Source organism: Buceros rhinoceros, unplaced genomic scaffold (assembly GCF_000710305.1).
Source record: "Buceros rhinoceros silvestris isolate BGI_N320 unplaced genomic scaffold, ASM71030v1 scaffold43402, whole genome shotgun sequence".
Classification (NCBI taxonomy): domain Eukaryota; kingdom Metazoa; phylum Chordata; class Aves; order Bucerotiformes; family Bucerotidae; genus Buceros; species Buceros rhinoceros.
In genome coordinates this window covers 1-16741 of record NW_010400269.1, presented here as the reverse complement: position 1 = coordinate 16741, position 16741 = coordinate 1, and the positions used below count along the sequence as shown (strand labels likewise).

The following is a 16741-nucleotide window of genomic DNA, read 5'->3' as shown; positions in this document are numbered from 1 at the left end:
TGCTCCTCAAGGTTGGACTGCCGGCAGCATCCCCTCTCCTACCAAAACAAAGTTAATTAACGAAACAGGTTTTCTTCCTGACTGCTGCTCCGCTCCTGACTTGACAGCACTTTTCTAGAAACCTCTGAATGGCTCAGGCTCCCTTGATTTCCAGAGGCGTTCTGGCCACCCTTGTCTTTGAGAAGTGCCTGCTGACAGGACAGGGCAGGGCACACCAGCTGCCAAAAAACAGGAGGCAAAGGGGAACTTCCCCTCTCTGGTGGCACCAGGCACTGTGGCGGGGCTGGATCAACCCGGCGGTGGCAATGTGGCGTGTCGGCACCGTGGGCGTATGGCTGCAGCCCAGGGACTTTACGCTGCCACGATGCGTGTGGCTCACAAACTCTTCCCCATCTTTGTAATTAATTTAGGGCCCAATCAAACCGTTGGGGCGTGGGGACAGGGAAGAAAGCCCAGCCAGCGTGCTCGGCCCTGTCCCATGTGCCGAAGCACGTGTACCCTTTCACTTGCTTGAGCTGCTGGCACTGTGGGGCAGTGGCCTCCCACCGGAGGCAGTTACAGGGTGGTCAGCGCTGCTGTGAGGAGCAACTGTACCACCATCCCCTTCACATGCGGAGACTGTCAAAAAGCTGTGGTGCAGGATATTTCAGTTGGGGCTGGGAAGTGGAGAAAAGCTTTGCCCGGGCTACAGTGGACAAAATTTGTCTTTCCTGGACAAAACCAGACCAGTGTGTCCATGGTGCCAGGCGGTCAACTGTGTGGCTGGCACTGCTGCTCCAGGCTCCCCACCACCAGCTCCTCGAGGGTGCCTCACCTTGTCCTGCTACCCTCTTGGAGCCCCTCAGTTGTCTTTGGGGCTTTGTTTCCCGGCATGCAAACACCTCTCTGCCAGGCACGTTGAGCCCTGCTGGGGGGAGGAGGAGTGGTGCACTGCCAGCTGCCCTTGTGCTGGGGGCTGGGCCTGGGCCAAGAACAAATTTACAGTTACAGTGAATTTTTTTTCCATGCCACCTTGCTGAGTGGATTGGGTAGGTTACAACTGACCACAAGAGTCACCTAGTATTATTTTCACTTCACTAACTGTCACCCTGTGCTTTGGGGAGCAGGGTAGGGAGGGTTTCTGCCTTCCCTTCTTGTTGGTGCTCGATGCGTGTCCTTTAGCCTGGACAAAAGCCTGCCCTTGGCGGAGGAGGCATAGTGGAGTTCGCTGCAGTAGAGTTCAGATGCAGGCTCCTCGCTGTATCTGGGAGGTTCATCGGTTGGGCTGGACAGGACATCTGATGGACGTCAGATATGGCAAGCAGAGGTGGTGGCCCTCCACACTGCCATCTGTGTCGTCTATTCTGGTGGAGATGGCACCAGCTGAGGGTGAACGGTTGTCTCTGGTGTTCCAGGAATTGATATTTTATAATGTGTTTTTAAGTAAACTGCAATTCACTCTTGAGGGTACTGAAATTTAGTGTTGATATAGGCATGTATTACAGCTGATCTTCTTCCACCATGTTTGAGGAAATATTTTATTTTTGTTTTACTTTTTTGAAGATCCTTGGGAAGACTGGTACAGTGTTCAGTCCTGGTGCAAGACTGGTAGGCTTTCAGGTGAGACCTAACACTTGGTAGCAAAGGTTCCCTCTGCATTTAGGATACATGAACGTGCTGTTGAAATTGTTTACAGCCTACACATATAGCCTGAGGCTCACCTGGTTTAACTTTATCATGTCCATAGTAAGGCAAGTGCATGAGGGTGCATCAATGTTGCAGGCTTGGTAGGTCTCCCCGCCAAGCCAGCACAATCCTACTAATCTGCTTCAAAATTTCTCCCTCTCGTGGGCCATTTAAACAGTCTGTCTCAATTTTCTACCATTTTCTACCCTTTACTTCTGTGGGAAGCTGTGGGTGTACCATGCGGTCCCCCTGCAGTCAGTGGTTGCAGCCACCCCCAGAGGCACAGCTCTGGCTAACCCACAGCACACCCCCATCCCGAGAGGAGTGACAGTTAGGCGGTTGCTAGGTGTTTGGCAGAGTATCACCTGCTCCTGACACAGAGAGCGCTGCTCCGCAGGAAGCACGAGCCCGCTGCCTCGCAAGGCTTTTCCGTTTTTTCAGTTTCTTCTTCCTGAAACGAGGTTCTGTCTAGTATTTCTTGGATTAATTAAAAAAATGGTGTGTCACTGTAAGACATGTGCTTGGTTTGGTGGGGCTGGGGCACGCCTGGCCCCTGCTGCACTGCAGAGTGCAGCTGTGTCGGCAATGGCTGCAGCTGGGAACGCGCCTGCCTTGGCCGTGTGTGCTCAGTTGCCCACACAGCAGCGAACGGGTACCTGAGGGACAGGGTTTCTGACACAAAGGTCTCAGCCTGGTTAGCAGCAAGGCAGAGAAAGAAAGAGAAGCAGAGAAGCATACAAAACTTAAACTTTCCAGAAGAAGAAAGGCTTTAATTTTAATGCTCTCCCTCACGGGATCCCTTCCCTGTTGCATAGGAAAATGCGTTCTTACGTCTTCCTGTTCCTCCTCCCTTCTACTCGGTAGCCTTTGATGCCTCGGAGGAAGAGTACAGGAGTTAGCTGAAATGATTTGGTGTTGCTGTAGCTGTTACAGTCCAATCTTCTTTTATGAAGATAAGTGAGATAAACATAAAGCAGAAAGAAAAGAAAATTAAACACAGCAAAGGCAGTTGTAACTTCGCCTGGTGATTCCCTAATTTCCTCCACCTCTTTTGCTGGAGAAATGTGACCATGGTACAAGGCTGCTTGGCCCTTCTGAGACCTAGGAATCTTCTCCTAGCACAGGCTGCCTAAAAACAGCTGTTTTCCTCTTCATAGGTTCTCAGTTTATTAGTCTGAACCCAAAAGGAGTAAAACGAGACCTCCTAAGATCAGGAAGGAGCACATAAGAGGTAGAATGCAAGAATGCCAGATCATAAAATTAAAATCTGTATTATAATGCCTATATGTAACAGGGATGGTAAAAAATTTAAGATTGCCTGCGTAAATTGAATTAGTCTTTTGTAACCTTCTGAATGCTTAGCTTTGCAGCCTTAATCATGTACCTTTAATGCAGTTTGTGCAGGTGACCATAAATAGCTCCTAAGGTCAACAGGCAGACTGTAGCTGTAAGTTTGAAGTTTACATTAAGAGTTTACTATAGCCCATGTCTGGAGGTTTACACTTGAAGTTAAGCTTGAGCTAAAGAGCATCACTCAGTATTTGGTGAGCGACTACGTTGAAAATTGAGAAAGGAAAACTTGGTAGAACCCATAGAAGTAACCAAAGCTGTGTGAGAGAAAGGAGCGTGATGGGGTTCGTACTACCTGGGACCCTTTCTGTAACACCAGAAGGAATCTTGGGGCCCCAGATTTCTGGGTGTTGATTAAATGTGACTGTGCTTTTGCCTTTTGCAAGTTAATCTTCAGTGACAACTTGGTTAAGTCTCGGAATGCGAGGATAGGTCCCATCCCATGCAGCAGTCCTTGATGGGGGGCCAAGGGAGCTCAGCTTTGGTACTGGGGCCCAGACCCTCAGCAGGACATCTTACTGGCTCCATCTTGATGGTGCTCCCGACCTGAGGAGAAGGACTGCTCCCAGAAAATGACTGTGCCTAAAATCCACAGCAGCCACGGGAAGACCCAGGAATGATGCAGAAGCTGGCTGTACGCATCTGCGGAGAAACTGCAGGAACTGTTTTGTCAGGAGTTTGACCTGGTGAGTATTGTTTTGTAATTGTACTTTGATAGAGAATTAATGCTCCTCTGCACTGGGGTTGTCTTTGAGGCTCATTGGAATATAATCTAGCTCTGCTGTTCAAAGGAACCCAAGGAGACCCCTGCAATTTCTTTCAGGTTGTATTAATCTCTTTGATATAATGCGTGACGGTGCAGTAGTTGCACAATTAACTGTGGCTTTCTGCCTTGGAACGACCCCACTAATTACTCTACATTGAAAAGATGGATTAAGTGTCTTGGGAGAGCATTTTATAGCAGCTGACATTTAGATGGCTAGAGGACGTTGAAGGTGACATGCAGAAATGGCACACCAATACGCTGCTGATGTGCCCAGGAGGCTGAGGAGACATTGGTAGCTGGGTGGTAGATGCGGGTGAAGGCACTTGAAGGACCCTTCCTCACCAGTCAGTGGAGCTGGACCTTGCCAGAGGTGGAGGCAGATGTGGGTGCCTTCACACAGAGCAGTGTGGAGGTCTCACTGCCCCCTTCATGTCCCTGCGTAGCCTTCGCAGCTCTGCCCGGATTCAAAAGTGTCCATTGCCATCTCTCAAAACTTTCCACTTCTGCTGCTTGCAGCTGTTACTTCTCCTCCTGCCTTCCAGGTTTTGTCCTATAGCGGGCAACAGCAACATTGACTTGTAGCAGGCAAATGCAAAAATGTACCTTACAAAGAAATGATGTAAGCATTGAGCATTGTGAGTGTTGTGGTTTAACCCCAGCTGGCAACTAAGCACCACGCAGCCACTTGCTCACTCTTCCCCACCACATGGGATGGGGAGAAGAATTGAAAACAAATAAAACCTACAGGCTGAGATAAAAGCAGTTTAATAACTGAAAGAAAAATAAAGTGTAATAAAAATAATGGTAATAATAATAATTGTAATGAAGATAACAAAAAGACAGCGCAATAAACGCCAAGAAATACAAGTAATGCACAATGCAATTGCTCATCATCTGCTGACCAATGCTGCCAGTTCCTGGTGAATCAAGTGACATCATGGACAAGCGTGAGGTTCTGTCCTGTTTTCCTTACAAATAAGCCTAAATTTTATCTCCAGCTGTTACTGGGTTTTATTTCCATTTAGATTTGCAAGCATTCATTTTGTTTCTTTGCACCTGTTTTAAAATGCATTGTCTCATTTTTGTTTCTTTTTTTTCTGTTGTGGTTTGGTTTGTTTGTTTATTTTTATTTCTCATACTGGTAGAAAGCCCCTTTCTGTTGCTGGGCGTGGTGCTACAGGCCAGTAATGTCTGGGGCATAACCCTATGGACTCCTGCAGCCATGCCACATGACATGACACATAGCGTGTGGGTGTGCTGTGAACCAGTCCTCCACCTCAAGGGGACTTCTCCTGGTGGTATTTTGCATTTGTAGATTTGGTTCGGATTCTTGGTGTTGTGAATGTACAGCCAGGCTTTATCCTAGGTAATGAACACCGTGTTGTTGTGCTTGTATGCAGTAGTTAGGCATTGTGTTTACCTGTGACTTCTGCATATCTAATTTCACGATGTCAGAAAGTTACTACTTTCAGCTTACCACTGTAACCCAAGTTCCCACCCCAGTATAAATGAAGAGATTGCTGTAAAAATGCACAGAGTCTCTTGGTCTTTCAGTAGGAATAAAATTATGAGCCTTTAAACTAAATAATATTTTTTCCTTGTAGCTCGAGATCCGTTCAATCAATAATCTTCCTGCTAACTCTGGGGAGAATTTTATTTGCCTCCATAAAATGTTTTAATTATTTAAAATCGTAAAATATAAGTAGGCACAATTTGCTTGGAACTCATTAGGGAAATATATGAATAAGGAGAAAAGATAATGTTTGCTTCTGCATTAATTTAAAGCGGTCTCTAAAATATGAAATCTAATCCTGGAAAGCAGTGACTTATCATCAATGTTTACTTTTCCTATAATAGGAGTAAATATTAAAGCAGCTAGTTATGTGCTTATTCCTACAGTATTACACTGAGCCAAAAAGGAAGATAAATAACTTGTCTGAAATCCCACATTAATTTCCCACTTTTACAGGTTTTATGTTTGTTCATTTCCTTTTTCAAAATATTCCTTTTAAAATTATTATTATGAAACAGGTGACTTAGAAACCATGAGTAGCTGCAAATGCATGAGACCAATTTGCGTGTGATTAGAATTATGCAGAGGTAATGCTTTATACTCACGCAGAGCCTTTCATCCCAGGGCAAATTACTGGGTACAATGTGCAGCAGCAGAGAAACGCTACTGCCTTGGGGCACGGCGTGGCAGACCAGAGGAGAGCAGAGCAACTCATGGGCGAGGAGATAAAACAAACTTACTACCTTTAAGTTTCTCTGAAGAAACTTCAGTGCTCACTGTGGCAGGAAGTGCTGATCTGCAGCTCTTAGGTGTGCAAAGAGGGAAGAATTGGGTTTGTTGTTCTCTGCTCAGTACTTGTTTGGGACCTCATAAGAAATCCCTCCCCAAAAGACCCTTCTCATTTTATTTACGGCTTTCCACATTTTCATTCTGGGAAGGACGTGATAGCATTGCTCCTGTGAAAATTCAATGAGCAGTAAAATCAAACATGCTGCAAACCACCCAGAGACAGGTCCAGATATCCTGTGGGTGGGGATCTCATAGGTTACCCAAATGTGCTGGCATACCCATTGTTTGGAAGAACAGATGGAGCTGCTCAGCATGGTCATGTTCCTCATGGTAGTGCAAATGTGGTGCTAGGGATGGAGAAGGCTTGTGCAGTTCAGTAGATGGGTTAGATAAAACCAAGCTGTATTCATCTCAACTAGTAGGGAGAACAGTCTCTAAAACAGCACTGACCTCTTCGCTCATTTGTCCCTGTTGTGGCCATTTAGGACAGATTTCTTCAAGTGAAGAAAAGAACACAAGCAGAGATGTAGCTAACTGCTCCTACATTATCAAAAAGAACCCAGCTGCAAGCTATGGCATTTTCTGCTGTTGCCACCTGAATATTATCAAGATTTTAGTGCCTGAGACACGGTATGTACCTCGGGTCTGAGCTGCAAGGTTTCTGGGGAATGTGGTGATCTGCTCATGCTTTAAATGAGGGGATTTGGAGGCTTATATTCATAAAAAAAGCTTGCTTCATGAGCAGCAGTTCATGGAAAGTGCTGTTGGTGTGTAGTGTTCAAATACATTAAAAACACTTCATGAGTTTGTTAAAAGAAGGAGGGACAGCAGTATCAGAGGTTTAAACAAATGCCTCTAAGTTATGCTATGCCTAGCAGCCCAGTTTGCGTTTAGACCTGCAACAATATAAGAGCCCAACAATGCTCCCTGGTTGTCCCCCACACATCCCAGCAGGATTGAAAGCTGCAGTGTTGAAAATGCAGAACTGAGCCTTGAGCATTGAGGAACCTTCAGACAGCTGCTGAACTGTCAGAAACCCTCAGCTGAACATTCAGGAACCCTCAGACAGTGAGCTACTGCTTTTAGAGGGCAGTCCTCTTTCTAGATTTCTGAGCACGCAGCCTGAGCCCTGAGTGTTTTCCACGCTGCAGATAACTGCAAGCTCTTGTACCTTTCCTCTGACTGTATCGGAGAGGGCCAGCACAAAGGGGGAGTGTGGCAGCACTGCGGAGCAAGTGTAATCACCTGCTCGTTTAATTAGCTAGTAGAGAGGCAAAGTCTGTCCTGAAACAGTCTTCCGTTCCTTTCCCCATTACCCATCCAAATGTCACTCCATGCCATTTTGAATGTGACATCTTTCGAACAGGGACTGAGATACCAGACTGGTAGCTAGGATTATGTAATTTCATTCTCATGGTGCCTTTGGGGAGTTATTGCACTAGGGGGAAATTTTCTTTACATTTGTCACCTGTGTTGTCCTCTCTGGGGTCAACCCTTGCAACTAGAAGAGATGCCAGTGTTGCAGCAACAGCTGGGTGGTAGGGTTTGGGCAATGACTGTGCCTCAGCTCCTCTTTAGGAGTGGCAAATCCTGAGCCTCTGCAGTGTAAGCAGTAGCTCAGGCAGGTGTTTTACCTGGGAGGAGTGAGTGGACCCATAAGCTTCCCCATACATGAGCTCACCATTAGAGACAGACAAAGACTTGCACGGCTTTATCATGCGGTCCCCTCTCACCACCTAACGAAAGCCTAAATTCCCATTGTCTCCACAAATTCCCCAAAGCTGATTCACCACTTGAATTAAACCATAATTATACATTATCAGCAGTCACTTTATAGTAAGGCTGAAGGATTAAATGCAGTTAGCAGTGATGAATTCCAGATGCACAGGACATAAGCCTGAAGAGAAGGCCAGCTTCTGAGTAACTACAAGATAGAGTATAATGTATTCTAAATATTTGATTCAATTAAGCTTCCTTCTGCTCTTTGTTTCAGCTTACAGATGGCTCATCAATCTATAGTTTAGGGACACATTGCTATTCTTTCTAATGGTAATTACGTGATCAGGATGGAGACAGATTTGATTAAATGCTCACACTATGCTCTGCATATTTAAAATGCAGCAGAATCCAAAGCAGAGGCAAAATGCTAGCCTGCTGCATGCAGCTTCAGCCCCAGGCACTCAATACATCTTCCTCTAGCATAGGTGATAGGGACTTTGCCAGTTCCCACCATTCAAGGAACAGCAGCTTTTGAATTCATGGTTCTTTGTATCTGGTTTTGAATGTTGCTAAACTGTTATTTGACAAAAATACAGTGCTTGCCCATTTTTGGCTCAGTTTTACTGAGAGGATTCTTCTAACTTGGAAATTAGTAGCAAAACAGTTAGAGTCTGTGATCAATCTTCCAGTGACTTCTGTGTGTTTGGGAAAGGCCACCACGGTACTTTTAGGCCAGGGTACCTATTCTTAACAGCTTGTAGCTTGTGATTATCACCCTACAGCCTCTGAAAGCAGGAATATTTGAGAGGATGCCGCAGCTGTTAAACTGACCTATTCTGCATTTGTAGATAACCCTTGTTATCTACTTAAAAAGTATAATTGTAACATAGAATACCGCCAGAAGCTTTGCATGTAAACATATCGTGATCTTGTATCTATCTTCCATCTGAGAGCTATTGCAGTCATTAAGACTTTGGTAAGGTGTTAACTTCTTTTACGCAGATAAGAACATTGAGGCACACAGAGGTTTGAAGCTCTGAGGGTAAAACTGTACCCAGAAAAATAATTTGAGCAAGCTTTATGCCCTATTTAAAATTGCATTTAAAGGCCATATGCACTTTGTCCTGGCCTTCTCCCAGGCATGGATTTTACTTTACGGCAGCTAGTCTGCAATTCAGCAAAGTACTTAAGCACATCCTGACGTGCTCTGTGGACTCAAGGTTTTAAGTGGAAGTGACAGAAATAGAATCGAGATCTCCTCACTCATAGCCACAGTCTGAAACCATCAGGCAACACTTCCTTCCTTCCTCTCCCACTTCAGTATACTACCATGAGTGTCTGAGACAGGTAAGACCTGAGTGCTAAACATCTGCTCCTCATCAGAACCTAAGCTGCCCAACTGAAATTTCAAAAATAAGAGCCAAGTAGCCAGTTCTATCACTTTTGAGACATGAAATCATTGTCCCCCAGTGCCTTGTTTAAGCAGATGTAAGAATTGTCCTAGTTCTGATACAGCTTCCCTACAGGAGGCCAACAAACCTAAAGTGACCTTTTCCCTCAATATACATTTGATACTTTTACAGTGTATCACTCCCACAAAACAGTAGCCACTGGAGCTTTTGTCTGTAAAATGCTAGTAGTGGTTTCTTGCTTAATTAAGTTTTCTTTATAATAAGAATTTCAGGCTGAAATAAAGAGCCCTAAAAATTCACCATGGAAAGAAGTCATTAGCTGGATTCTTATTCTCTAGCTTCACCAGCGTATGCCTCCTGCCCCCTTAAGTCTCCTTCGTCAGTCCCAAGCAAGGAGAGTTTTTTAACTACTGTTTCTTGATCAAAAATTTTATAGAATGCATCAGGATGAAGCAAGAGTGATGGATGACAACAGTAAATGAAGTTAACTGGGAGTTAAGCATACTGTAGGAAAAACACTAGGGTGTGGAAACAGCATCATTTTGTTACATGCTGCCTGGGGAAGGGAATCTCTGCTTGCAGTAATTATTTGAATAGCCAGTTAACAGCTGTATTGCACCCTCATACAATCATCACTTTCTTTCTGTAGACATGCCACCAAAGCAAGTTGCTCCTTAGGCAGGTAAGTGGGAGGGAGGAGGAAGAACTGTTTTGGTTTTCTTCTTGCCCATTTGCTCTTTCTCATTCTGACTTCAAAGAAGTCAGAACCTGCACTGTTACCTAGGTTGGTTAAAGAAACCCAGTCCTCGAACACAAAGGTTTTAGGGAGTGCTCTGTAATGGAAATTCTGCTTGTCCTTTGACACACTTTTAAAGACTATTTTTTTCCCCAGATGGAGTGTATTTGAGGTTTCTTATGTAGAAACCTTCAAGGATTACCAGTGACTTTCAATATTGTTAGTGTGAGGAAGCCAGCAATCTCCTTGATGTCATGTACATTTCATTAAAAAAAAAAATCTATTTTGCTATTATGGCTTTTAACATTAGCAAACTCCACCTCTTTTCCTCTTGATGGTAGGATTGACCATTCTGCTACTCGGCAGCCTCTTTTAGGAGAGAAGATGACTTTGTTGTATTCACGTACCTGGAACTCAGTCATTCTACGGGGGGAGATTTTTCCTCAAATATTGTCTTAGAAGGACAACTTCACATAAGTTTACTCGCTTTATTACAATTAAAATAAGAAATCATAGTAGATCTCATAACAAGTCTCTCTGCCCAACTTAGCTGCTCTTAGGATCCTGCTGCTCCTTAACCTCTGCTACTTTCCCAGACTATGCTATCCAGTGGAAATACAGGTTAAATAACCATATTTGATAGTGCTCTGCCTGCATTTTTCCTGATGATTTGATGCTGTTTGTTGTTTCCCATCTGGTTACAACTTGAATGCTAACGTGACTCCATCCCCCATCGGGAGCATGCTGATATTGACTCGTACGTCTCTGAGAAGCTTCTCATTGAGGCAGTGGATGCTCTGGGCTGCCAAGTCATCCTTTCTTGGTTTTAGCACCTTTCCATTCCAAAAGACCTATTGAAAAAAGAAATGTCATGCACCTCATTTGGACCACAGAGGAAGCTTTGGAAAAAGCCTTGCATGTTTTCTAGAAATTGAAATTGTTTATTGTATTTCAGACTTCTAGTGGTCTTAGACACGCAGCTCTCATAAGCAAGTGGGATTGGGAGTTCATGAATTGGGCTAATTGTACTTCTACCACAAATTAGAAGCCAAAATAAAAAGAGATGTTACTAAACACAGCTAGTTTTGAAAGCCCTATTCAGCTGCCACCATAACCCTGAGGTACCTGAAGGTTAACATCATTCTTTGTTGAAGTTATTAATTGATAACTTATTAGTAGTTACTGATTACAAGTGCTACCTTTGATCTTGTGTAAATACATATAGTGGAGAATGCACTACAAGGCAAATCAGAATAATACAGAGCATACAAAAAAATCTGGTAAGTTTCTCTTACGACAGGCTGTTTATGCACTAACATAAATGTAACACTTGTTTCTTCTATAGGATATTATTCCTTACTTATATTAGTGTTCCATATAGCTCATTTCAGGAATTTATGCTGATTTTAAAAGCCTCCTTTGTATAACATGGAACAATCGTTGCAATTGGCTACTGAGTTGCAGGTCAGAAATCACGTTACTAGAATCTTTTTTTTCCCCTTCCCAGATGCAAAAGCAGTAACTCCCTGTGCTACTACCACTACAACTGCAGTACTTACATTATCAATAGCTATTATTCCCCCTTTCTTTATGAGGCGCAAACATTTTTCATAGTACTCATTGTAGCTTTCTTTATCCGCGTCAATGAAAGCAAAGTCAAAGGTTTCCGCTTCTCCATTGGCCAACAGTTCATCTAGATGAGCAACAAAGTGAGTCATTACACCCTGCTTAATGTTGTGTAGGAGGAAGTCATCCATTTATGTCAGAGTTCTCATTAAATAATGTTTCTAGTGCCTTGACCAGGCAGCCTATTCCGCTATAGCTAATTACTAGAAAAGTTTATCCCACAGAAACCAATCTGGACATGATGCATGTTGTAAAACTCAGTTACTGAGTTCTGCCTACTTGGAAGTTTACGGAGTAGTTCTAAACCTGCAGGATACAGCTGGGACGGCTGAAAAGTGCAGTGAAACTGGACACACTCTACACTTTCAGATATTTTTTGAGCTGACTGAAAGGAACTGTTTTCCTAAGTAGAATAGGATTTTTCTCACATTTATAAGCAGGACCTAAATGCTAATCTCTTGTTGATTGATTAAGTGCCACAGCACAGGTTATGAACAAAGCCTGTCAGAGACCTTTATTACAGCAAAAGATTGCTGCTCTAAGTAGTCCCTCGCTGGTCCAAGGCAAGTGGAATTCAGATTTAAGTCCTTCTAAAAGGACTTCTTGACTGAGAACTCCACACAGTCAGCTGCAGAGGGGCTGACTGCTGCCTTCCTAAGGTTCTCGGCCACCCCTCTCACCTGCCCTTACCCTCTGCCAACAGGATGTTTTTGTCTGAAGCATGACCTAGCTAAAGCTGTCCATTAGACTTCAAGGACAGTGCCTTTTTAGCAGACTGCTAATATTTGCCTATTGAATTTGGAAGTAATACAAGGTTATGGTGGATCTGTGGATCCATCAAAAACCTTTGCTGGAAACCTTCCTCTGCCTCTTCCATTCCTTTCAAATTTCTTGCTTTCTCAGAATATTAATATGCCCTCTGTCCCACAGCTTCTGTTTTTCTTCAGTGAGAAGTCATTGCTTTTCTAATGACCTGACATGTGTTTAGCACATGCTAAGTTTGAACTCCTCTAGACACAATTCAGCTGTTATATCCTAACTTCTATATTGGCTTATATATTTTTTCTGCACCTCAGCCCTTTCAGAAAACTCCTCCTGTCTGTAACAAAGAAATGCTTTCTTAGAACAGACAATGGATGAGAGAAATTGGGCTTTGTCTAATTAATCTGTTTTAAGCTGCTTTTCCAGAAGCAGCTGACAATAGAACTTCATAGATTAAACAAGGTGATGGACAGGACAGGTGAATGACCAATACAGCCCACTACACAGGACAAGCATTTTCTTCCTTTCTGTTAGCAGGTAGGAAAACTGTGAACTTCTGAATTTTTCTGATTTTGTTTTTTAAATATAAGAGAAGCTGTCTCACCATTAGCAAAGGAATTGCATCCACAAGCATATTTCATCTTAGATTTCATCAGTATTATACCCAGCTTTTACTTCTAGGGAAGGGGGAAAAAAAAAGTATTTTAAGTTACTTACCCAGTGTTTGAATTGCTGGCTTAATACGCAGGTCAATTTTATGCTCTACTCCTGCCTGGAATGAAGAAGAAGAGTTGATGAAATAACTTGTTAGTAGGTTGTACTTAGGGTGTTCAGAGAGTTTTCCTACTATTTCTAGGTTCCAGATAGCACTTACTTCTTACCAAACTGAACTGCCTCAGCCTCCTTTAACAATACGAATGCATATGTGCAAATGTGCAGGTCTAAGATACCAACATCCTTCAACATGCAAGTGCAGCTGTGCCAAACATGTAACGGAAGAGATGCTGCTTACCTCCTTCCACAGTGGCTTTCCGATTTTTACATAGTCCTCATTTATGTCACAGGCAACAACTCTGCCATTATCTGGCAGGACAAGTGCCATATTCAAGGCATTATAACCTGTGAAAACACCTAGGAAAATTGTAAGAGTCATCAATACTTACCATATAGTGGGAGAAAAGAAAAAAAAAGATAAATAATGAACTACAGAGTTCCTCTTCAGGAATAAAATCCTGAAGGAGTCAAGGATGACACTTTGATAACGGACACATTTTAATGTAACAGTGGGTTGGGAGGAATTTTTACTTTTTTTTTTTTCCATCAATCTTTTAGCAAAGCTTAATGTTCACTTTTTCCACAAGTCTCCTGGACACACAGAGCAGAGTTTGGTCCTGCATATCTGAGGAACATCCTTATTTGAGAGTGTAGCTAAATCCCAGGCCAAAGGGACTGGACCAGCAACAAAATACCAGGGCATCATCACAGCCAGGCCAAGAATGAGGACGGTGGGAACCCACACCTGGCTGCTCAGCTTCAGTCTGGCTTTGGAAACAACCTGCTAACATAGATGCATCAAGGACAGTGGCTTGGATGCAGGGCCTGTGCAGCAAAACACTTTCTTCTGGCAAGGACTGATACAAGAAGGAAAGAATACACCTGCAGAACCTGCTGTTCTGCAGCTGCTGAAGACCCAGGTGATCTGTTGATCTGATTTTTTCAGATTGCCTTGGAGTTGACGAGATGCCCATGCTGATGCCAGAATTACTACATGCACAGGCAGACAAACTGGCAAGTAAGTGCTGCAAATCACACAGTACTTCTCACACTGTAGTTTGCCCACCTAGTATTTTGCCAAGACAGGTATGCAGTTTCTTACTATGTTTAGATATCTTACAGTAAACATGGTATTTGGAGATGCCAGGAGCTTTATTCTACTACAGAGAAGGCAAAGTGACATTCTTACCTATTTCAATAACTTTCTTGGCTTTAATGAGTTTGACCAAATTTGCCATAAACTGAGCCTGGTCACAGGACACCATCATTCTACCCCAGGGATGATCAGCAGTGAGCTAGAAAGGGGAAAAAAACAGAACACATCACAACAAACAAAATGCAAAGCTTCCAAAACAGTAATCTAGCGAAAAAACCCCAGAGAAACCCCAGGAAAAACAGATACTCCTACCTTTCTCATTTCAGATGGCTTTGTGTTCCACCTGCGAGCCAGAGACTGGTTTGAATTTAACCGTAACTAAAAAGGGCAGGGTGTGTGTCATAAGCAGTGGCTAATCATTCAAAGCAGTAATATGCCGCAGTTACCATGCTGTGGCCAACCCAGCAATAGTTAAAACTGATGACAAACCATACAGGAACCTTGACTGTAAAAGTCTTTTATTTCTATGAAGTTACACAAACACATGTAAACAGATGCACTTTTTTTTTATTACAACTTTCGTGCTTATGTTCTTATTCCTCCAAGACATGTAGGATGCATTTATGATCTGCTAGGTTAAAGTCTGTTGCCGAAGGTCAGACTCCTTGGTTCTTGTTACACAGCGTAGAGCTGGAGGAGCTCATAGCTGGGTGGGAGAGCCCTCGAGGAGGGGACAGCAGGAGGAGCACAGCTGTGCTGTGGCAGCTGAATGGAATGGATGGTTCTCCCTTTTCACTTCTTCCCCTAGGGCTCATTCCAACCAAGGAGCTCCAGTATTTAACATTTAATTGCTTTTATACAGGAGTAGTTTGTCTCACTTTAAATGACTCAATCCTGAATCAAGAGGCCTGTTCTGAGGTCTGCTGGAGGGTATCACCTCTCTGAGCTATGGCTTCCTTATGTGCCAACTAAAATGAACAGAAGTCATCTGTTCAAGTCAAAATCATGTGCAGCCCAAACACATGGGCTTGGCAGCCCTGGATAAAAAGACTTGTCTAAAAGGCATGCCAATACTATTAAATACTCATTTAGGCAGCCCTGAACATTGAAGAGTCTGGGTATTACCAATCCAAAACAAATTCTAATGCGTATGTAAATAAGATGAAGGAAGGAATATCACAAAGAGTTCAGTAGTTCAAGACGAGGTGTGGGTGATACCAAAAGGTCGCAGTGGAACAGTAATGGCGCTGAACAGAAAACCTGCACTGGGGGATAACATACTGACCAGTCGCAGCTTCTTTAGAATTGGATGTTCCCGCAAAGAGTGATCCAGTATGTACTGCCAGAGAGGACTGCTTTTCCCAATAATACTCTTGGATGATTTGGGTGTCCCAAAACCTAAAGAAGGGTATCTTTTCCCTACCAAAAAAAAAAAACCAAACAAACCACTTTTATCTTTTACAATCACTGCCTAAATAAAGTGAGCTCTTAGGTATTACTAAAGGTTAAAGAGTTCTTTGCTCTGAAAAATCCAGTGAAAAAGGAAAATGCAATGTAGCTGGACAGCTCAGTGGACTGTAAATTTTTGCCCCCTTCTGTTTAACCTCCAAGATGTCCAGCCCAATTCTGCAAAGGCTGAAATGGAAAGTCCTGGGTAGGGTGCTGTTCAGCGGCCACTGTGAAAGTTACAAGCTGTCATATTCTTACAGGGCAAGTAGCCACATCAAAACTCAAAAGGCAAGTGTAAGAAGAGACGCATGAATGAGGCATATTATTTTCTTAGTCTGGGGACCTTGTTTTGCAGATGGGTAGAGGCTGATGGCCTTTAGGGCTGTCAGCTGATCCATCTTCTCAAGCTTTGCTCTGCTAGTGACAGCGTCCTGCCCTCTAGCCAGGGTAAATCTGGCATTGCTCAATGGCTTGTTTAGCAGGAAACCAGTATGCAAAAGAAGTGGGTTCTGAAACCTGAAGTTTAAGGATTATTGCTTGTCTACTTCAACACAGAACTGATCTCAGCTTTGATGCCCAATGCTGCTCTCACCAAACAGGAAATACATCTTAAATGGTGACGACAACAACAACAACAAAAAATCAGTTCCACATATCCTGATAGTTTTTGCTATTAAAGAAAACTTTTATTTCGAGGTTTTTATTTTCTGTTCATGCCTCTATTTTACAGAAGTTCATACTGAGGTGTAGATTATTTCAGCAACTTGCCTGAAGTCGAAGGGTAAGTAAGCAAGTGGCTGCGTTACAAACCCGGTACCAGCCTCCTTCCCCGGCCTGATCGTGGGCTCCCTCTTCCTCTGACCCCGGGCAATGGAAAACGAGGCTGTTACCAGAAGAGGAAGCTGTGACCGGGACTCCGCTTCGGCGTTTTCTGGCTGCCCAAGTAAACGCAGGCAGGGGTCGGTCCGGGAGCGTGCCCTAGCCTTTGCTGGGTCCTTGGCCCCGACCTCGCCGGCTCCCTGGCTCCGGGCTGCGGTAGCGGGATTACGGGGAGCGGCTTGGCCTCTAATAGCATCAGTGTATT

The 16741-nt window shown here is 43.7% G+C and overlaps 1 protein-coding gene across 1 annotated transcript; it reads right to left on the bottom strand.

Moving 5' to 3' along the window:
* Positions 1–10648: 10648 nt before the first annotated feature.
* On the bottom strand, positions 10649–16687 carry COMTD1 (catechol-O-methyltransferase domain containing 1; the record flags this gene model as incomplete). The annotated part of the gene is made up of 7 exons (XM_010131786.1): positions 10649–10801; positions 11510–11643; positions 13056–13110; positions 13351–13469; positions 14302–14407; positions 15494–15627; positions 16475–16687. Coding segments are annotated over 7 exons (914 nt in total), but the record flags the coding sequence as incomplete, so codon positions are not given.
* Between the last annotated feature and the right edge of the window lie 54 nt (positions 16688–16741).